A 24275-nucleotide genomic window follows, 5' to 3' on the forward strand; every position below is an offset into this window, starting at 1 on the left:
GTGCCTGTGTGTATGTGAGAGACAGTATGTGTGTGTAAGTGTTTGGGGTGGTATATATGTATGTTAGTGTGGGCTGGTATGTGTGTGTCTGACTTCGTGTGTTGATGGGTGTGTATATTTGTGTGCCTGTGTGTGGGGTTTTGGTGGGTGTAGGTGAGCGTGTGGCAGTATGTAAGTGTTTGTCTGCATGTGTGTGTATGAGTGTCTGTGTGTGTGTGAGAGATGGGGTGTGCGTCTACATAAGTGTGTATGCATCAGTGTGACGGTGTGTGCCTGTGTCAGGGTGTGTGTGTGGGTAGGTGTGAGTGAGTGTGTGTGTGGGTAGGTGTGTGTGTGTGGGTAGGTGTGAGTGAGTGTGTGTGTGGGTAGGTGTGAGTGAGTATGTGTGTGGGTAGGTGTGAGTGTGTGTGGGTAGGTGTGTGTGTGTGTGGGTAAGTGTGAGTGTGTCTGTGGGTAGGTGTGAGTGAGTGTCGGTGTGAGTGGGTGTGTGTGTAGGTAGGTATGAGTGGGTGTGTGTGTAGGTAGGTGTGAGTGGGTGTGTGTGTGGGTAGGTGTGAGTGGGTGTGTGTGTGGGTAGGTGTGAGTGTGTGTGTGTGTGGGTAGGTGTGAGTGTGTGTGTGTGTGGGTAGGTGTGAGTGAGTGTGTGTGTGGGTAGGTGTGAGTGAGTGTGTGTGTGGGTAAGTGTGAGTGAGTGTGTGTGGGTAGGTGTGAATGAGTGTGTGTGGGTAGGTTGTGTGTGTGGGTAGGTGTGAGTGTGTGTGTGGGTAGGTGTGAGTGTGTGTGTGTGTGGGTAGGTGTGAGTGTGTGTGTGTGAGTAGGTGTGAGTGTGTGTGTGTGTGAGTAGGTGTGAGTGAGTGTGTGTGTGGGTAGGTGTGAGTGAGTGTGTGTGTGGGTAGGTGTGAGTGTGTGTGGGTAGGTGTGAGTGAGTGTGTGTGGGTAGGTGTGAGTGTGTGTGGGTAGGTGTGTGTGTGTGTGTGGGTATGTGTGTGTGTGTGTGGGTATGTGTTTGTGTGTGTGGGTAGGTGCGTGTGTGGTTAGGTGTGGGTGTGAGTGTGTGTGTGGTTAGGTGTGGGTGTGAGTGTGTGTGTGGTTAGGTGTGGGTGTGGGTGCGTGTGTGGTTAGGTGTGGGTGTGGGTGCGTGTGTGGTTAGGTGTGGGTGTGAGTGCGTGTGTGGTTAGGTGTGGGTGTGAGCGCGTGTGTGGGTAGGTGTAGGTGTGAGCGCATGTGTGGGTAGGTGTAAGTGTGAGCGTGTGTGTGGGTAGGTGTGGGTGTGAGTGCGTGTGTGGGTAGGTGTGAGTGTGTGTGTGTGGGTAGGTGAGTGTGTGTATGCGTGGGTAGGTGTGGGTGTGAGTGTGTGCGTGGGTAGGTGTGGGTGTGAGTGTGTGCGTGGGTAGGTGGGTGTGAGTGTGTGCGTGGGTAGGTGTGGGTGTGAGTGTGTGCGTGGGTAGGTGTGGGTGTGAGTGTGTGCGTGGGTAGGTGTGGGTGTGAGTGTGTGCGTGGGTAGGTGTGGGTGTGAGTGTGTGCGTGGGTAGGTGTGGGTGTGAGTGTGTGTGTGGGTAGGTGTGGGTGTGAGGTTGTGCGTGGTTACGTGTGGGTGTGAGTGTGTGTGTGGGTAGGTGTGTGTATGTGGGTAGGTGTGGGTGTGTGTGTATGTGGGTAGGTGTGGGTGTGTGTGTGTGAGGGTAGGTGTGAGTGTGTGTGTGTGAGGGTAGGTGTGAGTGTGTATGAGGGTAGATGTGAGTGTGTGAGGGTAGGTGTGAGTGTGTGTGGGTAGGTGTGTGTGTGTGTGTGGGTAGGTGTGAGTGTGTGTGTGGGTAGGTGTGAGTGTGTGTGTGTGGGTAGGTGTGAGTGTGTGTGTGAGAGTAGGTGTGAGTGTGTGTGTGTGTGAGTAGGTGTGAGTGAGTGTGTGTGTGGGTAGGTGTGAGTGAGTGTGTGTGTGGGTAGGTGTGAGTGAGTGTGTGTGTGGGTAGGTGTGAGTGAGTGTGTGTGTGGGTATGTGTGAGTGAGTGTGTGTGGGTAGATGTGAGTGAGTGTGTGTGGGTATGTGTTTGTGTGTGTGGGTATGTGTTTGTGTGTGTGGGTAGGTGCGTGTGTGTGTGGGTAGGTGCGTGTGTGGTTAGGTGTGGGTGTGAGTGTGTGTGTGGTTAGGTGTGGGTGAGTGTGCATGTGTGGTTAGGTGTAGGTGTGGGTGTGAGCGCGTGTGTGGGTAGGTGTAGGTGTGAGCGCGTGTGTGGGTAGGTGTAGGTGTGAGTGCGTGTGTGGGTAGGTGTGAGTGAGTGTGTGTGTGGGTAGGTGTGAGTGTGTGTGGGTAGGTGTGAGTGAGTGTGTGTGTGGGTATGTGTGGGTGTGAGGTTGTGCGTGTGTGGATGTGAGTGTGTGTGTGGGTAGGTGTGTGTATGTGGGTAGGTGTGGGTGTGTGTGTATGTGGGTAGGTGTGGGTGTGTGTGTGTGTGAGGTTAGGTGTGAGTGTGTGTGTGTGAGGGTAGGTGTGAGTGTGTATGAGGGTAGATGTGAGTGTGTGAGGGTAGGTGTGAGTGTGTGTGTGGGTAGGTGTGAGTGTGTGTGTGGGTAGGTGTGAGTGTGTGTGTGTGGGTAGGTGTGAGTGTGTGTGAGAGTAGGTGAGAGTGTGTGTGTGAGAGTAGGTGAGAGTGTGTGTGTGTGGGTACGTGTGAGTGAGTGTGTGTGTGGGTAGGTGTGAGTGAGTGTGTGTGTGGGTAGGTGTGAGTGAGTGTGTGTGTGGGTAGGTGTGAGTGAGTGTGTGTGGGTAGGTGTGAGTGTGTGTGTGTGGGTAGGTGTGAGTGAGTGTGTGTGTGGGTATGTGTGTGTGTGTGTGTGTGTGGGTATGTGTGTGTGTGTGTGGGTATGTGTGTGTGTGTGTGGGTATGTGTGTGTGTGTGTGGGTATGTGTTTGTGTGTGTGGGTATGTGTTTATGTGTGTGGGTAGGTGCATGTGTGTGTGGGTAGGTGCGTGTGTGGTTAGGTGTGGGTGTGAGTGCGTGTGTGGTTAGGTGTGGGTGTGTGTGCGTGTGTGGTTAGGTGTAGGTGTGGGTGTGAGCACGTGTGTGGGTAGGTGTAGGTGTGAGCGCGTGTGTGGGTAGGTGTAGGTGTGAGCGCGTGTGTGGGTAGGTGTAGGTGTGAGTGCGTGTGTGGGTAGGTGTGAGTGTGTGTGTGTGGGTAGGTGAGTGTGTGTATGCGTGGATAGGTGTGAGTGTGTGCGTGGGTAGGTGTGGGTGTGAGGTTGTGCGTGGGTAGGTGTGGGTGTGAGGTTGTGCGTGGGTAGGTGTGGGTGTGAGTGTGTGTGTGGGTAGGTGTGTGTATGTGGGTAGGTGTGGGTGTGTGTGTGTGTGGGGGTAGGTGTGAGTGTGTGTGTGAGGGTAGGTGTGAGTGTGTATGAGGGTAGGTGTGGGTGTGAGTGTGTGTGTGGTTAGGTGTGGGTGTGGGTGCGTGTGTGGGTAGGTGTGGGTGTGAGTGCGTGTGTGGGTAGGTGTGGGTGTGAGCGCGTGTGTGGGTAGGTGTAGGTGTGAGCGCATGTGTGGATAGGTGTAGGTGTGAGCGCATGTGTGGGTAGGTGTGGGTGTGAGTGCGTGTGTGGGTAGGTGTGGGTGTGTGTGTGTGTGAGGGTAGGTGTGAGTGTGTGTGTGTGTGAGGGTAGGTGTGAGTGTGTATGAGGGTAGATGTGAGTGTGTGAGGGTAGGTGTGAGTGTGTGTGAGGGTAGGTGTGAGTGTGTGTGTGGGTAGGTGTGAGTGTGTGTGTGGGTAGGTGTGAGTGTGTGTGTGTGGGTAGGTGTGAGTGTGTGTGTGTGAGAGTAGGTGTGAGTGAGTGTGTGTGTGGGTATGTGTGAGTGAGTGTGTGTGTGGGTAGGTGTGAGTGAGTGTGTGTGGGTAGGTGTGAGTGAGTGTGTGTGTGGGTATGTGTTTGTGTGTGTGGGTATGTGTTTGTGTGTGTGGGTATGTGTTTGTGTGTGTGGGTAGGTGCGTGTGTGTGTGGGTAGGTGCGTGTGTGTGTGGGTAGGTGCGTGTGTGGTTAGGTGTGGGTGTGAGTGTGTGTGTGGTTAGGTGTGGGTGTGTGTGCGTGTGTGGTTAGGTGTAGGTGTAGGTGTGAGCACGTGTGTGGGTAGGTGTAGGTGTGAGCGCGTGTGTGGGTAGGTGTAGGTGTGAGCGTGTGTGTGGGTAGGTGTGAGTGTGTGTGTGTGGGTAGGTGAGTGTATGTATGCGTGGATAGGTGTGAGTGTGTGCATGGGTAGGTGTGGGTGTGAGTGTGTGCGTGGGTAGGTGTGGGTGTGAGTGTGTGCGTGGGTAGGCGTGGGTGTGAGGTTGTGCGTGGGTAGGTGTGGGTGTGAGTGTGTGTGTGGGTAGGTGTGTGTATGTGGGTAGGTGTGGGTGTGTGTGTGTGTGAGGGTAGGTGTGAGTGTGTGTGTGTGTGAGGGTAGGTGTGAGTGTGTATGAGGGTAGGTGTGAGTGTGTATGAGGGTAGATGTGAGTGTGTGAGGGTAGATGTGAGTGTGTGAGGGTAGATGTGAGTGTGTGAGGGTAGGTGTGAGTGTGTGTGTGGGTAGGTGTGAGTGTGTGTGTGTGGGTAGGTGTGAGTGTGTGTGTGTGGGTAGGTGTGAGTGTGTGTGTGGGTAGGTGTGAGTGAGTGTGTGTGTGAGTAGGTGTGAGTGAGTGTGTGTGTGAGGTGTGAGTGAGTGTGTGTGTGAGTAGGTGTGAGTATGTGTGTGGGTAGGTGTGAGTGCGTGTGTGGGTAGGTGTGAGTGCGTGTGTGGTTAGGTGTGGGTGCGTGTGTGGTTAGGTGTGGGTGTGAGTGCATGTTTGGGTAGGTGAGTGTGTGTGTGCGTGGGTAGGTGTGGGTGTGAGTGTGTGCGTGGGTAGGTGTGGGTGTGAGTGTGTGCGTGGGTAGGTGTGGGTGTGAGTGTGTGCGTGGGTAGGTGTAGGTGTGGGTGTGAGTATGTGCGTGGGTAGGTGTGGGTATGAGTGTGTGCGTGGGTAGGTGTGAGTGTGTGTGCGTGGGTAGGTGTGAGTGTGTGTGCGAGGGTAGGTGTGTGTGTGTGTGTGCGAGGGTAGGTGTGTGTGTGTGTGAGGGTAGGTGTGTGTGTGTGTGTGTGTGAGTGTAGGTGTGAGTGTATGTATGTGTGGGGGTAGGTGTGAGTGTGTGTGGGTAGGTGTGAGTGTGTGTGTGTGGGTAGGTGTGTGTGTGTGTTTGTGTGTGTGGGTAGGTGTGTGTGTGTGGGTGGTTACGTGTGAGTGTGCGTGTGGGTGGTTACGTGTGAGTGTGTGTGTGTGGGTGGTTACGGGTGTGTGTGTGTGTGTGAGTGTGGGTAGTGTGAGTGTATGAGAGTGTGGGTAGGTGTGTGTGTGTGTGAGTAGGTGTGAGTGTGCGTGGATAGGTGTGGGCAGGTGTGTGTGTGGGCAGGTGTGTGTGTGGGCAGGTGTGTGTGTGGACAGGTGTGTGTGTGGACAGGTGTGTGTGTGGGCAGTTGTGTGTGTGGGTAGGTTTGTGTGCGTGGGTAGGTTTGAGTGTGTGTGCGTGGGTAAGTGTGAGTGTGTGGGGGTAAGGGTGGGTGTGAGTGTGTGGGGGTAAGGGCAGGTGTGAGTGTGTGGGGGTAAGGGCAGGTGTGAGTGTGTGGGGGTAAGGGCGGGTGTGAGTGTGTTGGGGTAAGGGCGGGTGTGAGTGTGTGGGGGTAGGGGCGGGTGTGAGTGTGTGGGGGTAGGGGCGGGTGTGAGTGTATGTGGATAGGGGCAGGTGTGAGTGCGTGTGTGGGTAGGTGTGTGTGGGTAGGTTTGAGTGTGTGGGTAGGTTTGAGTGTGTGAGTAGGTGTGAATGTGAGTGCGTGGGTAGTTGAGTGTGTGTGCGTGGGTAGGTGTGAGTGTGTGTGCGCGGGTGGGTGTGAGTGTGTGTGTAGGGGTAGGGGTGGGTGTGAAACTGTGTGTGGGTGTAAGGTCGGTGAGAGTGTGTGGGGGTAGGGGCAGATGATAGTGTGTGGAGGTAGGGGCGGGTGTGAGTGTGTGGGGGTAGGGGCGGGTGTGAGTGTGTGGGGGTAGGGGCGGGTGTGAGTGTGTGGGGGTAGGGGCGGGTGTGAGTGTGTGTGGGTAGGTGTGGGTGTGGGGGTAGGTTTGAGTGTGTGAGTAGGTGTGAGTGTGAGTGCGTGGGTAGTTGAGTGTGTGTGCGTGGGTAGGTGTGAGTGTGTGTGCGCGGGTGGGTGTGAGTGTGTGTGTAGGGGTAGGGGTGGGTGTGACTCTGTGTGTGGGTGTAAGGTCGGTGAGAGTGTGTGGGGGTAGGGGCAGGTGATAGTGTGTGGAGGTAGGGGCGGGTGTGAACGTGTGGGGGTAGGGGCGGGTGTGAGCGTGTGGGGGTAGAGGCGGGTGTGAACGTGTGGGGGTAGGGGCGGGTGTGAACGTGTGGGGGTAGGGGCGGGTGTGAGCGTGTGGGGGTAGGGGCAGGTGTGAGCGTGTGGGGGTAGGGGCGGGTGTGAGCGTGTGGGGGTAAGGGCGGGTGTGAGCGTGTGGGGGTAAGGGCGGGTGTGAGCGTGTGGGGGTAAGGGCGGGTGTGAGGGTGTGGGGGTAAGGGCGGGTGTGAGTGTATGTGGATAGGGGCGGGTGTGAGTGTGTGTGTGGGTAGGTTGTGTGTGGGTAGGTGTGGGTGTGTGGGTAGGTTTGAGTGTGTGTGCGTGGGTAGGTGTGAGTGTGTGTGCGTGGGTATGTGTGTGTAGGGGTAGGGGTGGATGTGACTGTGTGTGTGGGTGTAAGGTGGGTGAGAGTGTGTGGGGTAAGGGCAAGTGATAGTGTGTGGAGGTAGGGGCGGGTGTGAGCGTGTGGGGGTAGGGGCGGGTGTGAGCATGTGGGGGTAGGGGCGGGTGTGAGCGTGTGGGGGTAGGGGCGGGTGTGAGCATGTGGGGGTAAGGGCGGGTGTGAGCGTGTGGGGGTAGAGTGGGTGTGAGTGTGTGTGTGGGTAGGGGTAGGTGTGAGTATGTGTGTGTGGGTAGGGACAGGGATGTGTGTGTGTGGGCAGGGACGGGTGTGTGTGTGTGGGTAGGGACGGGTGTGTGTGTGTGTGGGTAGGCACGGGGGTGTATGTGTGTGTGTGGGTAGGGGTAGAGTGGTTGTGAGTGTGTGTTTGGGTAAGGGTAGGGATGTGTGTGTGTGGGCAGGGACGGGTGTGTGTGTGGGTAGGGACGGGGGTGTGTGTGTGTGTGTGTGTGGGTATGGACGGAGGTGTGTGTGTGTGTGTAGGGACGTGTGTGAGTGGGTGGGTGTGAGTGTGTGTGTATGGGTTGGGGTGGGCATGGGGGAGTGTGTGTGTGTGTTGAGGGAGCTTATTTTCTGCAGGGGTGTGGAGGAGTTTATCTGTGTGTTTACTGGCGTGGGGGAGTTCATGACGGTGGGTGGATGTGTTTCTGTGCTTGTGTGTGTGGGGGAGTGTGGGTGTGTCAGTGTGTGTGTGCGCATGTTAGGGTGTGGGGTAGTGTGTGTGCGTGTCAGTGGCTGGAGGAGTATCTGTGTCAGGGTGTGGGAGAGTGTGTGTGTGTCAGGCTGTGGTTGAGTGTATGTCTGTTGGTCGGGGTGTGTACGTCGGTCGGGGTGTGGGGGAGTGTGTGTGTAGGGGTGTGGGGGAGCGTGTGTGTAGGGGTGTGGGGGAGCGTGTGTATGTTGGTCAGGGTGTGGGAGTGTGTGTGTCGGTCGGGGTGTGGGGGAGTGTGTGTGTCCGCCGGGTTGTGTAGGACTGTGTGTGTGTTTCGGTCGGGGTGTTGGGGAGTGTGTGTGTATGTCGGTGTGGGGCAGTGTGTGTGTGTGTTGGTTGGGGTGTAGGGGAGTGTGTGTGTGTCGGTTGGGGTGTAGGGGAGTGTGTGTGTGTCAGTTGGGGTGTAGGGGAGTGTGTGTGTGTGTCGGTCGGGGTGTGTGAGAGTATGTGTGTCGGTCGGGGTGTGTGAGAGTGTGTGTGTCGGTCGGGGTGTGTGAGAGTGTGTGTGTCGGTCGGGTTGTGTGGGAGTGTGTGTGTGTGTCGGTCGGGTTGTGTGGGAGTGTGTGTGTGTGTCGGTCGGGTTGTGTGGGAGTGTGTGTGTGTGTCGGTCGGGGTGTAGGGGAGTGTATGTGTGTGTCGGTCGGGGTATAGGGGAGTGAGTGTGTGTCGGTCAGGGTGTGGGGGTGTGTGTGTGTGTTGGTGTGAGGGAGTGTGTGTGTGTATGTCGGTCGGTCAGGGTGTAGGGGAGTGAGTGTGTGTCGGTCGGGGTGTAGGGGAGTGAGTGTATGTCGGTCGGGGTGTAGGGGAATGAGTGTGTGTCGGTCGGTGTGTAGGGGAGTAAGTGTGTGTCGGTCGGTGTGTGGGGGTGTCTGTGTGTCGGTCGGGATGTGGGGGAGTGTGTGTGTCGGGGTGTGTGGGAGTGTGTGTGTGTCGGTCGGGGTGTGTGGGAGTGTGTGTGTGTCGGTCGGGGTGTGTGGGAGTGTGTGTGTGTCGGTCGAGGTGTGTGGTAGTGTGTGTGTCGGTCGGGATGTGGGGGAGTGTGTGTGTCGGGGTGTGTGGGAGTGTGTGTTTGTCGGTCGGGGTGTGGGGGAGTGTGTGTGTGAGAGTGTGTGTGTCGGTCGGGTTGTGTGGGAGTGTGTGTGTGTGTCGGTTGGGATGTGTGGGAGTGTGTGTGTGTCGGTTGGGGTGTGGGGGAGTGTGTGTGTGTCGGGGTGTGTGGGAGTGTGTGTGTGTGTCGGTTGGGATGTGTGGGAGTGTGTGTGTGTCGGTTGGGGTGTGGGGGAGTGTGTGTGTGTCGGGGTGTGTGGGAGTGTGTGTGTGTCGGTTGGGGTGTGGGGGAGTGTGTGTGTGTCGGGGTGTGTGGGAGTGTGTGTGTGTCGGTTGGGATGTGTGGGAGTGTGTGTGTGTCGGTTGGGGTGTGTGGGAGTGTGTGTGTGTCGGGGTGTGTGGGAGTGTGTGTGTGTCGGTTGGGGTGTGGGGGAGTGTGTGTGTGTCGGGGTGTGTGGGAGTGTGTGTGTGTCGGTTGGGGTGTGTGGGAGTGTGTGTGTGTCGGGGTGTGTGGGAGTGTGTGTGTGTCGGGGTGTGGGGGAGTGTGTGTGTGTCGGGGTGTGTGGGAGTGTGTGTGTGTCGGTTGGGATGTGTGGGAGTGTGTGTGTGTCGGTTGGGGTGTGTGGGAGTGTGTGTGTGTCGGGGTGTGTGGGAGTGTGTGTGTGTCGGTTGGGATGTGTGGGAGTGTGTGTGTCGGTCGGGGTGTGTGGGAGTGTGTGTGTGTCGGTTGGGGTGTGTGGGAGTGTTTGTGTGTCGGGGTGTGTGGGAGTGTGTGTGTGTCGGTCGGGGTGTGTGGGAGTGTGTGTGTCGGTCGGGGTGTGTGGGAGTGTGTGTGTGTCGGTTGGGGTGTGGGGGAGTGTGTGTGTGTGTCGGGGTGTGTGGGAGTGTGTGTGTGTCGGTCGGGGTGTGTGGGAGTGTGTGTGTCGGTCGGGGTGTGTGGGAGTGTGTGTGTCGGTCGGGGTGTGTGGGAGTGTGTGTGTGTCGGTTGGGGTGTGGGGGAGTGTGTGTGTGTGTCGGGGTGTGTGGGAGTGTGTGTGTGTCGGTCGGGGTGTGTGGGAGTGTGTGTGTCGGTCGGGATGTGGGGGAGTGTGTGTGTAGACAGAGATAAGGAGTTTCTTCTCTGAGGGTAGTGAATCCGTGGAATTGTTAATCCCCACCCCACACAGTGTGAAATCACTGAACCAGACGGTCAATGAATAGAATAGAATCCCATTGCACATTACACATCACAAAACTGAAAATACATCAAACTGTCTAGTAACCTGAAGCGCATCAGGAAAGAAGAGTCAAACGGACTCGAAACGTTAACTCTGTTTCTCTCTCCACTGATGCTGTCAGATCTGCTGAGTTTTTCCAGCATCTTCCATTGTTCTGCTGGAAAGAAAATGCAATGTTTCCTGAGCGAAAGGATTTGACCGCAGATTGCCCTAATTTACTGATCAATATTACCTGAGAGATTACTGTGAACTGTTTTTGAAATGTGTGGGGGGGGAAAGTAACTGATTGCTGGAAAAGGCTATTGAGCACTTTGCTTTGGGTCTCTCAAATTGATGTTTTGAACTTGCGAAGGTCGTGCTAAATTTGTACCTTTTCCTCCCCCCCACTCCCCGTGTCTTTTCTTAGGAAACTATGATGGACCATCCCTTAAGGACCATTTCCTACATTGCAGACATTGGGAACATTGTTGTGCTGATGGCTCGTCGACGCATGCCCCGTTCCAACTCCCAGGACAGTGTGGAGGCGTCTCACCCGTCCCACGATGGGAAGAGGCAGTACAAGATGATCTGCCACGTCTTTGAGTCCGAAGATGTGGGTAGTACTTTTATCTTTCCTGGGAGGGATTAGCTGGAAACATTTTTCGGAGGGTTCAGTTATGTGGATAGGCCCAGGAAGTTGGAGCCATTGCCCCGAAAGCAGAGAAGGCTGAGAGGAGATTTGTTAGAGGTGTTTAACATCAAGTGTTTAAATGGAGAGAAACTGTTTCCAGTGACTCAAGGGGCACAGATTTAAGGCGATTGGCAAAAACACCTGACGTTAAAAGACCGTGGTTTTCCAGCGAGTGGTTAGGATTTGGAATACCCTGCCCGATAATGTGATGGAAATAGATTCATCCATACCCGAGAAAAAGGAATTGGATCAATACTTGAAGGGGAAGAAGAGGGATATGGGGAAGGAGCAGGGGAGTGGAACTAACTCTTTGAAAGAGATAGCACAGGTGTGATGGGCCGAATAGCCTCCTGCGCTTTACTGTTCTATGTGCTAAAGCACATATCTGCTGCCATGTGAATCATTTTCAGCAACCGTAGTTCTTAAAAAGAGTAAACTTTTGATCCCTACGCTCCTTATGTATACCTACAGCACCAAAATATTCAGGCCAGCTGGTCTGTGCTGGTGTTTCTGCCCCACAAGAGCCTCCTCCCACCCCTACTTCATCTCACCCTATCACCATATCCTTCTATTTCTTTCTCCCTCAAGTATTTATGCAGCTCCCCCTTAGATGCTTTTATGCTATTCCTCTCAAACACTCCCTGTGGTAACGAGTTCCACATTCTCACCACTCTCTGGATAAAGAAGTTTCTCCTGAATTCCTGATTGGATTATATTGACGGACCCTGGTTTGATCTGCCACCCATGAGTAGAAACATCTTCTGTACGTATACCTTGCCAAACCCCTCGTCCCTCTCTTTTCTAGAGAAAAGAGCGCCTGCTTGTTCAGGCTGTCCCAAAGGTTGTAACAGATGTTCCTCACAATTATACACTATTTCCATCTGGCCACATTCCTCCCACCTTTAAAAACCTCTTTAAAACCCACTCCTTCAGCCTCCTCCTTCTCTAAAACCCACTTCCTACTCTGGGTTAATTGCCCAACTGTGAAATACCTGGAAATGTTTTGCCCCAATGTTCCGAGCCCAGCTGAGGTTATCCCTGGACAAGCCTGATCCCAGGGTGGAACCCAGCTTGATAGATCGTAACTTTTATTTGTTTGTTTAGAAATGTGGAGAGTAAGTACAGAACAGAGTGACAGGAGTCAGCTGATGAACTTTTAACAAAAGAATAAAACATTTCTTAAACAAGAAAAAATGAACTCCTTCACCCACAACTACATCTTTACAGATGTATGCAGATTTGTAAGGATAACACAAGTTACAAAAGCTATCTTATACTCTAATGTACACAGTAAGTACACAGTCCATGTAAACCTATGGCACACTGTGGTCAGACACACCACACTCTGAGGTGCCATCTGTCACTTGGTTTCAACCAGATGCTATGGATCTCTTGTCAACTCAGCCCAGGCGCTTGTCACACCGTGAGTCAACAAGCCTCACCGCACTCAGTCTTTTACACGAGGGATTCCAATCTCCGCTCTCCAGGATGTCGCATTGGAATCTTCTCCCAAGCCAACGCTTTCTCTCGGATGTCTTCTGCAAGGGTTCACCTCTATAGTTTTGAACTCTCCTTCCAATGTTCCTCTTCGTCTTCCCACATACATTCAAGTTGTCTTCCACACACACTCTCTCACCAACTCAGCCGTCAACAGCACAGCACTATTTCACATGCCCATAGCAAAGTGTTACAGACCTTCAGCTGTCTCTTTGGACCTTCTTGCCTCTTGCAAACTGTTCTTGCTTTAAATCTGCTTTCTGCAGCTTTTGTCTCTTTAAATCTGAAGCTTGGAGCCTCTCCTTCTGCCCCTCACTCTTAGCTTCACTTAACAGGACCTTTTCCAGGTCCCTGTCCTTTCTTTGACTGAAAGGTCATCTTTGGACTTTCTCTTGTTCCACTTCCCTGGGCTTATGGGGCTTTCCTTAGTTTGGGACTTGCTATCTGTCCCCCTTTAGGCTGCTTCTGCTTCACAGCTGCCTTCAAACCAACTGAACTCAAAGAGCTTCCGAAATAAACTGCTGTCTTTCTTCTGTGTTTGTGTTTGTGTCTGCGGGAGGGACTCTGCCTCTGCTAGGCAACAGTCCAATCCGTCTACCCTTGTATGTTTACTTTCTCTTTAGGGGTCCTAAAGCTCCTTATTTGAAATGCAAGCACCTTTCTACGGTGAAACTAAAGCTCCATTTGACCTTCCTTAACACACAGATATAGAAATACAAATCAAACTTAAACTTTAAAACTAAAACTCATTCCTAACACCCCCAAATACCAATATAACTTACTTAAACTATCTTGATTTCCTAACACCCAATAAGGATGCCGTAATGGTGTATTTGGCACAAATGTTATCTGTGTTTTATTTTTTAAACGCAAATGCAATAAGTTGAATTAACTATCTCTTATCCTTCTCGACTGGCCCTGCAGCCTTTGGCATTGCTGACCACACCATCCTCCTCCAACACCTCTGGGTGGGACTGCTCTCACCTGGATCCATTCTTACGTCTCTAATTGTAGCCAGAGAATCACATGCAATGGCTTTCCTTCCTGCTCCGGCTCAGTCACCTCTGCCTCAGCAGGGTTTTTCCTTGCACCCCTTCCTATTTCTCATCTACTTGCTGGCCCTCAGTGACATCACTCGAAACCACAACATCAGTTTTCACACGTATGCTGACAACACCCAGCTCTACCTCACCACCATCTTCCTTGACGACTCCACCATTGCAAAATTATCAGACTGTTTACCCGACATTCAGGATCAGATGAGCAGAAATTTTGTCCCATTAAATATTGGGAAGACTGAAGCCATTGTCTTCAGTCCCTGCTCCAAACCCTGTCCCCTAACCCCTGACTCCGTTCCTCTCCCTGGCGACTCTCTGTGGCTGAACCAACCTCAGTGTCGTATTTGACTCAGAGATGAGCTTCCAACTACACATCCACGACATTACCAAAACCATCTATTTCCATCTCTGTAACATCGCACGATGCCATCTCGCCTCAGTTTACCAACTGCTGAAACCCTGAGCCATGCCTTTGCAACCTCTAGAGTTGACCACTTCAACACGCACTCCGAGCCATCTGCCTACGTTTTACCTTCATAAACCTGAACTCATCCAAAACTCTGCTGGCTGTGTCCAAACTCGCACCAAGTTCAATTCACTCATCCCCATTCACCCTAGCGCTTACTGATCCACATCGTGTCCTGGTTAAGCAATGTCTGCATTTTTAAAATTCCCACCCTTGTTTTCAAATCCCTCATGGCTTCGCCCCGCTCTATCTCTGTAATCTCCTCCAGCCCTACAATCCTCCAGAATAGCTGCGCTGCTCTAATTCTGGCCTCTTGACCATCCCCAGTTTTAATTGCTCCACCATGCCTTCAACTACCTGGGCCCTAAACTTTGGAACTATCTCCCTAAACCTCTCCGCCTCTGTGTCTCTCACCTCCTTTAAGACGCTTTCTAAAAGCTACCCATCGACATCTATCTTAATATCTCCTTGTGTGTCGAACTTTGCTTTATGATGCCGCAGTGAAACACCTTGGGGCGTTTCATTTTGCTAAAGGCGCTATATAAATACAAGTTGTTGTACTGCTGATGAGGTCTGAACGATTGGAAGTGGAGAGGGGTGTGGTGAATAAAGGAAACCAGGGGCTATGGAAGTGTAACAGAAAAGCTGACAGCATTGAAAATGTATAGGAGCTAAATGAGTGTTTGAAAGAGTAGGAGAGGCTTCCCAATTCCCTGGCTGATGGACCACCCATTATTGCACTATGCTATACAAACCGGAAGATTTACCCTGACCTCTATATTCTTCTCCCGCTCCACACCCTCAGATCTCTGCATCTCCCCCCGTTCCGGCCTCTTGCACTTTCCCGATTTCCATCACTCTACCATTGGCGGCCATAGCTTCAACTGCCTAGATCCTAAGCTCTGGAATTCTATCCCTAAACCTCTCCGCCTCTCTCTCTCTCTCTCTCTCTTTCTCTCTCCCTAAACCTCTCTGCCTCTCTCTCTCTCTCCCCCCCTAAACCTCTCTGCCTCTCTCTCTCTCTCCCCCCCTAAACCTCTCTGCCTCTCTCCCCCTTAATGGCGCTCCTTAAAAACTACCTTTTTGACCAAGCTTTAGGTCACCCACATTTTCCTATTGCGGCTTGGTGTCAAATTTTGTTTGATCATCACTCCCTGTGAAACGCCTTGGGACCTTTGACCATGTTAAAGGCACTGTATAGATGCAAGTTGTTGTTGAGGTAGAACATGGCAGCCTTTCTCCTAATGCGAGTGGGTGGGTGGGGGTGGAACTTCAGCAGAGCCATCAGCCGAACCTGTAAGACTTTCCTGAATGAAGTTTGCCCACCAGTTAAATAATTACTTCCGATTCCCTCTTCTTTTTCAGCTCATTCCTTCATTACCCACCGCACATATCTCCTGATGGTGATGTGCACTCATTAATGCTGCGAGGCACGTAGTTGTCTGTGTGAGGTGATAGATAGCTCATGGTTTCCATAGCATCAGTGCTTTTTCAAATAAGTCGCTGCTTCCTTGTTGCCAAGTTTCTATTTTGTTTCTTTTGCCACTCCCCTGTTCTCCCATCCCCACAAAAACCATGGATCAGACTATAAACAAACTTAAGAGACTCTTGTGTTAACAAGTATTAAGGGCAGATGTTAGACATTGTCACTTGAGGCCGTTATATATTGCTAGTTTTGATGGAAGATCTCTTGAGAATCGTTGTTTAACGGCAGGGAAGAGACTTGCCATGGTACTTTAACTGCTTGTTTTCTTGTAAGAGAAGCACGAAACTGATACCATCTTATCGTAATCCTGTAATCCTAATTATGCCAAGTTTGGCGCAGGTTCTGTGTAATTATGATTCTTCCCTTCTTTCTTCTCCACAGGCCCAGTTAATAGCTCAGTCTATAGGACAAGCTTTTAGCGTTGCTTATCAGGAGTTCCTGCGAGCGAACGGCATTAATCCAGAAGATTTGAGCCAGAAAGAATACAGTGACCTCCTCAACACTCAGGACATGTACAATGACGACCTGATTCACTTTTCAAAGTCGGAAAATTGCAAGGAAGTATGTGTGATTTTTGTGGGTTTCCCCTTAATAATAGCACATATGTGGTGACTCTCTTATGACAGGCAGATAAAGAGGGAACAGTGTTTTAGAACTTTTTCTGACTGTGTGATCCTCCCTTGCATTGAAGAAAAAGAACTTTGAGTCTATGTCACAGTGCAGTCGTGTTCTGATTTTTAAAGAGTTATTGAGGTGTGTTGCAGTGTAATGTTATGGGGAGGTCACAGCTCACACCTGAGAGTTATGATGGGGGTGGGGTGGAGATTAGACTGGGAAAGCTTCTACACCTAGGCCAGAATCTTACATTAATCAGGCGGGCGGGCGCCAGACCCAAACGCACGGGAAATTGTGGGAAATGACGTCGGGCAGGCGTCCCGACATCATCGTGCATGCAAGCAATATTAAGGTCAGTAGGCACATGCGGGAACCAGAGCTGTGTCTGCCAACAATTACGGGGCCAATTATGGCCATTAAAAACCCTTTTGCCCACTATTTTACGTTGCCCGTGTAAAACAGGCAGGCAGCTCGCTTTTAACAAAACCTCATCCAAGGGCAGGATGAAACGTCTGGGGTGAAATATGATTTCAAAATTTGATTTGGAGACTGATGTTTTCTGAGCTCTGCTGGCATGCGCTTGAATGTGCTGCACAGACACGGTTTGCTGCACTTTTTCTCTTCCTGTTTAATCTGCTCGGGTCTGCAGCTCCCTGAGGCAGCTCCGCAGCAGCTGGCTGCCTTCAAAGAGCTCGCTAGAAGTGCCCACCCGTACCCTCACTTCTGTCAGTGCCGGCCCTCTTCACCCCCCTCGACCCCACCCCCCGGCAGCACTGAGGCTTTCTCAGCGCGTTTCACACTGGCTGGCCGTTAAGTAGCTGGCGTGAAATTGCGTTCAGGGGCAGATTGCCAGCAACAGCATACTGCGAGCCCCCTACCGGTCCCACTGAATTGGCGTACACTGCAAGTGTGAAATTCAGGCCATAATCTTATACTGTGATAGTCCAAGTGTCATGTTAAAGGTTGGATGAAATATTTCATTATTTATCGTCTTTAGAACCTCTTCACATTGAGGATTTCTTTTGAAATTCAAAATTAGACGATCTGGATCTATGTTGTTTGCAAATCCGGAGAACCCCCGGCCGCCCGGGGAATTCATTCAGTCACATTCTCTCCCTTTCTTATTTTCTCTGACTATTTTTTGCCAACTAGAAGTCAAGGAATTATCAAAATATATAGCACAGGAGGCCACTCGTCCTATCATTGCCTCTGCCACCTCTTTGAAAAGAGCTATCCAAATAGTCCAACTCCCCCTGCTCTTTCCCCATAGCCCCTGCAGTCTGATTTTTTAAGTGTCTATCCAGTTCCCTTTTGAAAGTTACTTTCCTTTAATTAATTCACGGGATGTGGGCTTCACTGGCTGGACCAGCATTTATTTCCCATCCCTAATTGCCCTTGAGAAGGTGGTGGTGAGCTGCCTTCTTGAACCGCTGCAGTCCCTGTGGTGTAGGTACACCCAAAGTGCTGATAGGGAGGGAGTTCCAGGATTTTGATATTGAATCTGCTTCCACTGTTCTTTCAGGCAGCATGTTCCAGATTACAACAACTTGCTGACTTTTTTGCCAAATATACTAAATCTGTGCCCTCTAGTTACCAAACCTCTGCCAGTGGAGACTCTTATCAAAATCCTTTATGACTTTGAACACCTCTATTAATTCACGCCTTCTCTGCTCTAAGGAGAACAATCCCAGCTTCTGCAGTCTCTCCACATAATTGTTGTCCCTCCATCTCTGGTCCCATTCTAGTAAATATTCTCCGCATCCTCTCCAAGGCCTTGACATCCTCCCTAAAGTGTGGCGTCTGGAATTGGACCCAGTATTCCAGCCGAGGCCCAACCGGTCTTTATAAAAGTTTATCATGTCTGATGTTAATGACACCAGGATGGACTTTCTCTCTACTAAAGCCAAACGCTGAAAATCTGAAATAAAAGCAAAAGGTGCCGGGAATACTCAGCAGGCCTGGCAGCATCTGTGGAGAGAAACTCAGGTAATATTTCAGGTCAAGATGTCCCTTCATTGGCATTCTGATGAAAAGTCCTGTAGACTTCCTCTCTTCATGGTCAGGGTGGTAATCTGGTGAAGCTGCATCTTTATGGAACCCACCTGGTTTTCTATGCACTGGCTTCAATGGATTGAATTCAGGCTGAAGCCTTACAGTGAGGAATCGTGAGGAGGGGTTAAGGCAAGTAGGATTTGAGGGGAAGCTGATTGAGTGAAAGAGAGAAAGGAATACAAAGAACCTGTGATAAGCCACTTGACCCCTTGAGTCTGTTCCACCATTCACTTAGATCGTGGCTGAGTGGATAGAAGACTTAATAGGGTCAGATGAAGTAAGATGGGAGGAGGCCCATGTGGAGTGTAAACAGTGGCATGGACCTGTTGGGCCGAATGGCTGGTTTCTGTGTTGTAAAATTCTATTGATAGTCAAGAGTATTTCATAAAGGAAAGTCAATCTACTTCTCCAATTCTACGTCATCTCATCCTGTCGGCATATCCTTTTATTCATTTCTCCCTCATGTGCTTTTCTACCTTCCCCTTAAATGCATCTATGCCATTCACCTCAACCACTGTCTGCGGTAGCGAGCTCCACATTCTCACCACTTTCTGTAGAGATTTCTCCTGAATTCCCTATTGGATTTATTGGTGAGTGTCTTATATTTATTACCCTAGTTTTGGACTCCATCGTAAGTAAAAACACCTGGATGTCCAAAGAGATTTAGGGCTCCATGTACATTGATGGTAAAAATTGGATGTCTAGATACATATAGGGCCAGATTTTTACAGAGCTGGGAAGACTCTGCGGACCAATAAAAATGCCGGGCAAGACCCAGATGCCAAAGCCCCACCCCCCATTTCTGACAGTTCCAATTTTTGCCAGTAGGGGAGGGAGGTGCGGGCGAATCACACTGGAGAGAAACCTAAACTCAGCAAGGCCATGCTGAGTTCAAACAGACCCCATTTTTCATGTTGCAAGGACCTGAACCCACATTGTGGGAGTCACGACTTGATGGAACAGGCGTAAATGCTCTTGAAGGGTGGATGAGGTCTGTATAACCATCATGATCTGACGGTTTTTAAATGACCCACTTTTTAAACTTAAAGAAAAACAGGCTGCAATAGTCAGTGAGAGTTAAAACAAAGCCCTTGCTGGAATGCTTTGATTGACAGGCATAAGTTAGAAGGGACAGTAACACCTGATCATGCAGTTTCAATAGAGCTCTTGTGGACAATTTCCCAAGAGCTATGATTATGCCATTATGAATACTTGGCTGAGTTTCAAAAGCTTCAATTATCTCAATAGGGAGTTCTGAGTTCACAGTTTGATTGACAGATTAAAAACGCTATTAAAGGATTAACTGTCTTTGATGCGGTGCTCTGAATAGAAGTTTGTTTTTTGAGGTTAATGAGATTTAAAAGCTTTGAATGGACTTTATCAATGGGACTATTTTTCACTAACAAGTGTGTAGCTGTGAGAATTGTATTAGATTGTTAGAATTTTTTTGCATCTCCATCCATGGAGGATGATGGGTTACTGGCTATGGAGGTGGATGAATGGTATGAAGGTCGATGGTGGTGGGTGGGGAGCATGAGTTGGTATTGAGTTGGCATGGAGGGTATGAAGTGTCACTGGGAGGCTGGATGGATGGAAGGGGCTGAGGGAGTGTGAGGGCTAGAGAGCCTAACGACTTCTAAAACAATTGAGAGAGAGTACCAGAGAACCAAAGCCTTCTAACCAGCCCATGCCTATACTCAACTGTCCCCGTAGCTGCCTGAGTTCTGCTTCCAGGATCAACTCTATCTTGTACACAAACCCCCCCCAACCCCAACCCCGCCCCCCTCCCACCACCAGACACACACACACACACCACCCACCCCCCCAGCAAAAATCTCACATTTCCCAACTTGCGGTGCCTGCTAGGGTAGCCAAAATCCAGGCCTATTGTCTCAGAATGCAAACCAGGCTGTACAGGAGTGAAATTAGGAAACACTTCAAAACACTAAGTTTGGTAGAGGTTTGGAACTCTTCTGCAAATAGCAAATGATGCTAGGTCAAATGTTAATTTAAACTGTGAGATTAATAGATTAATAGATTTTTGTAATCTAAAGGTATTAAGGGGTAAGAGGCAAAGAGAGTTAGATCACAGATTTGCCAGGATCATATTGTTCCTATGTCTTTGGTTATTTAAACAGGAAAGCATTTGTTGATGTCATTCCTTTCTTGTGTTCCTCTTGCCAGGTTCATGTTGATAAGCAGAAAGGTGAAATATTGGGTTTAGTGATCGTTGAGTCTGGCTGGGGCTCCATACTGCCCACTGTGATCATCGCAAATATGATGCATGCCGGCCCAGCAGAAAAGTCTGGAAAGTTGAACATTGGGGACCAGATCATGTCTATCAATGGCACCAGCCTGGTGGGACTCCCACTGTCCACCTGTCAGAGCATCATAAAGGTACATTATCCACTATTTAAACATAATGATAGATATCGTTGGAGAAAGAGGTATGATCAGTACTTGGTATTTGTCATATATCTCGGGCCCTCACTCTGTGGTCCTGGTCAAAATTGGTGGTGCTTTTAATGCAGCCATTGGATGTGGCAAGGCCTGCATTTATTACCCATCCCTACTTACCCTTGGGAAGTTGGTGGCTAGCCTTCCTGAATACAATTGAGTGGCTTGCTCGGCCATTTCAGAGGGCAGTTGAGAGCCAACCCTATTCCTGTGGGTCTGGAGTCACATGTAGGCCAGACCGGGTAAGGACGGCAGATTTCCTCCCCAAAGGGCATTAGTGAACCTGATGGGTTTTTACAACAATCGATAGTTTCATGGTCACCCTTACAGAGACGAGCTTTCAATTCCCGATTCATTTAATGAACGGAATTTAAATTCCTTTATTGGGAATATTGGGTGGGATATGAGCTCGGCTCTGGGCCACTAGTCCAGGTCCCTGAATTACTAGCCCAGTAAAGTATTTATCCACTATATACACCCTGCTCTGAGGCCACACTTGCTGGGGAATTTATCCGAAGCCAGGATTTAATGCAGTTCCTTTTCATTTTCTTGCTAACTAGCAAGGGAAAATGATTGGGGCTGGTGGATTTCCCAGCACTGAAATCCCTCAGGCACTGCTCCCCACCCTCCTAGATATTCCCCAATGAAGCAGAATTAAAATTGGGTGTGTTGGATACTGACTTTTAACTCACCAGGCCTCAGTGCAGCTTGTTACACTGATACTCCATTATTGCCTCTTTGTAGCCTGTCTTGGTGGCAAAACACTGTCACAGTACTATTCCTATTTGTCCCAAAAGACCTGTATGTCTTCAATGGCTGTTTCATATTTCTCATCTTTGTGTGTCCCCTCAGTAATGTTAGCTTTTTCATGATGCCAAGTACTGTCTGCCGGTCTACCACTATCTTCACCTCCACAGTTTGCACTCTGCTGGCTGACTGCATACCCAACAGCAGCTTTGACATCAGACTGAATAGCCTCCTTCTGCAGTGTGAAGATTCTGTGATCAGCCAGAACTGGAGCTTCAATCCAACAGCAAGACAAAAGTCATCCTTTTCAACTTCAGTCAGAAACGTTGCACCAGAATCATTTCCCACAGCCCCTTTTCTAGCTATATGCAGACCACCCCCTCCACTTTACCCCTCCCCATGCTAGTTGTCCTAGCTCCTGCCTGTATTGGCTCCTGCCTCTCAGTACAGTGCCTCCAGAATCCTGGTCCTTATTTTCAGATTCCTCCACATTCTCACTACACCCTATCTCTGCAATCTTCACCTATCCTAGGCTACAGTGAACAGCGGACTTATTTTGCACCCCATTTTGTTTCACGGTGTGCTGAAGAATTCCATCAGAAGAGCCCCACCCTCAAAACAGAATCACAGAATGGTTACAACACAGAGGAGGCCATTCAGCCCATTGTATCTGCACTTGCTCTCCAAAGCAGCAATTCACCTACTGCCACTCCCCACTTTCTCCCCATAACCCTGGACATTCTTCCTTTTCAGATAATAATCCAATTCCCTCTTGAATGCCTCGATCGACCCTGCCTCCTGCACGCTCTCAGGCAGCGCATTCCAGATCCTAACCACTCACTTTGAAAAAGTTTCTCATGTTGAACATTTTGAATTGTTTCTTTAAATATTTCCCACTGTTCATTTACCTCTGTACCTTTTAGTCTATTTACCCAATTAATTTTAGCGAGTTCTCCCTTCATACCTACGTAATTGACTTTGTCTAAGTTTAAGATTCTTGTTTGTGATTGAAATATGTCACTTTCAAACTTAACATGGAGTTCATCAGTATTATCACTATTTGCCAATGAATCTTTTACTGTGATGTTGATAATTAACCCTGCTTCATTGCACAATGCTAGATCTAAGACAGCTTTATGTCTAGTCAGTGCCACAACAAATTGCTCCAAGAAAGAGTCACAACATTCTTCAAACTCATCTTCTAGACCACTCTTACCAATTTGATTGTCCTAGTCAATGAAGATTAAAATTCCCCATAACTATTACAGTGCCATTGTTACAAGCTCCAATAATTCCTTGTTTAATGATCTGTCCAACAGTATAAAGCTGCTGGGGGCCTATAAACTCTCCCACCAGTGTTTTCTGACTCTTGTTATTCCCAATTTCCACCCATACTGATTCAACTTCATGATCTTATGGGGTCAGATCCTTTCTCACTAATGTCCTTATGTCATCCTTTACTATCAGGGCTATCCTTCCTCCTTTGCCATTCTGTCTGTCTTTCTGAAATATTGTGTACCTTGGAAAATTTATTTCCCAACCTTGGTCACCTTGTAACCATGTCTCTGTAATGGTGATTAGATCAAAATCATTTACCTTTATTTGTGCCACTAGTTCATTTCTATCAAATCTCCTCTCAACTTTCCCTTCTTCAAGGAAAACTGTCCCAACTTCTCCAGTCTATCTACATAACTGAAGTTCCTCATTCCTAGTACCATTCTCGTGAATCTTTTCTCCACTCTCTGCAATACTTTCGCATCTTTCCTAAAATGTGGTGCCCAGAACTGCATGCAGTGCTCCAGTTGAGGCCAAACCAGTATTCCATTTAACTTAACATAATCTCCTTGATTTTGTACTCTGCACCTCTATTAATAAAGCCTGGAATACTGTATGCTTTATTAACTGCTCTCTTAAACTGTCCTGCCCCCTTCAAAGGCTTATATACACCCAGGTCTCTCTGCTCCTGCACCCTCACTATCCTTCCTATCCTTCAGAATCTTCCTTCAAATCTTCAGCTCCCAACATGCCTTCAGACCACATCGCCCTGAACCTTGATTTCTTCCCGAGCTTATTGGGACAGTTTGCTATGTGGAACCGTTACTATATACTGGAATTGTAAGTTGTTGTTGAGCCCTCAGGCAGCCATATCTTTGGGTTATGGCTCTTGACAGGATGTCAGTGATAAGCATAGAGGTGGAGGGACACCTTCAGAAGCTGGAAGAGTTGCTGGGGAATCTGAGTTTTGCTGGAAAAAGACATGTCGAAGCTTTCCACCTTGGACTCATCAGGATACTTCACAAGAATACCAGTATAAGGGGAAACCAAAAACTTATACTGCATGTGAAGAGAGTGTTGATTGGTTGGCAAGTGGGCGTCAACATGTCTGTTTTTTCAGCAATACTCAAGTTCTATACTCCCAAGCGACTATTTGCTAGGGAATCAGTCAGACAACGATGGGTGAAATGTGATTACACATTGGCCTCAGTCTTGCTTGCTAGTTTTTTGACCAACATAGGTCCCAGTTTATTGAAGAAATAACTAGTTTCATGTTTTTTTTGTAAATGAAGGGTTTGAAGAACCAATCTCGGGTGAAACTGAACATTGTGCGATGCCCGCCTGTCACTACGGTGCTAATTAGAAGACCAGACCTTCGCTACCAGCTGGGTTTCAGTGTCCAGAATGGCATTGTAAGTGGAATCATGTCCTTTGGGTTCGGTGAAGGGCCATCTGCACAAAAGAGCAGGAAAGCACTAAGGCTCAATTCTGTGGGAGATGCGCTAGCATTAATCAAGGGATGATAATGGATAGTGATCTTGCATTTTGTCAGGGAGAAAGAAAGACTTGTATTAAATGCTTTTAACAATCGCAGAGCACCTCACAGCCACCGACAATTTGTGCAAAGCTCCCACAAACTGGAGTTATTCTCCTTAGAACAAAGAAAGTTAAGGGGAGGTTTGATAGAAGCATTCAAACTCTTGAAGGGTTTTGATTAAGTAAATAAGGAGAAACTGGTTGCAGTGGCAGGTGGGTTGGTAACCAGAGGAACACAGATTAATGTAATTGGCAAATGAACTAGAGAGGAGATGAGGAAACAATAGGGAATTTGAAGGAAGAAATTGCAGGGTTGGGGTAAGAGCAGGGGGGAGTGGGATTAACTGGATAGCTCTTTCAAACACATGGGTGATAGGCGAAAGGGCATAGAATGCTGCAGCAATGAGAGAAATGACCATATAACTTGTTCAGGTAACGTTTGTTGAGGAATCATTTTTGGCCAGTGCACCAAGGAGAACTCCCCTGCTGCACCCCACAAACTGGACGGCAAATTATTAACTCCAGCTCCTTAATACAAAATATTATTGAAATGTTTCTTAACTCCATTTCCGAGCCTGATTTCCAAATCTCGTCCACATCCTTCTGTATGGCAAACTCTTCAGTCAGCCTTGGACACAGGACAAGGCTTGTGCCAATTGCGTGAGCAAGATTTTGTGCAAAGTGATCTCGTCACAT

The 24275-nt window shown here is 49.6% G+C and overlaps 1 protein-coding gene across 1 annotated transcript in view; it reads left to right on the plus strand.

Annotated features, from left to right (window-relative positions):
* Positions 1–24275, plus strand: part of LOC121276872 (amyloid-beta A4 precursor protein-binding family A member 1-like) — a 157356-nt gene that overhangs the window by 118474 nt on the left and 14607 nt on the right. The window contains exons 8-11 of the mRNA XM_041185463.1: positions 10127–10312; positions 15279–15458; positions 19749–19961; positions 23336–23455. Coding sequence (XP_041041397.1) covers positions 10127–10312; positions 15279–15458; positions 19749–19961; positions 23336–23455 — 699 coding nt within the window. The remainder of the gene's footprint in view (positions 1–10126; positions 10313–15278; positions 15459–19748; positions 19962–23335; positions 23456–24275) is intronic.

This window comes from Carcharodon carcharias, chromosome 4 (genome assembly GCF_017639515.1).
Source record: "Carcharodon carcharias isolate sCarCar2 chromosome 4, sCarCar2.pri, whole genome shotgun sequence".
Taxonomy (NCBI): domain Eukaryota; kingdom Metazoa; phylum Chordata; class Chondrichthyes; order Lamniformes; family Lamnidae; genus Carcharodon; species Carcharodon carcharias.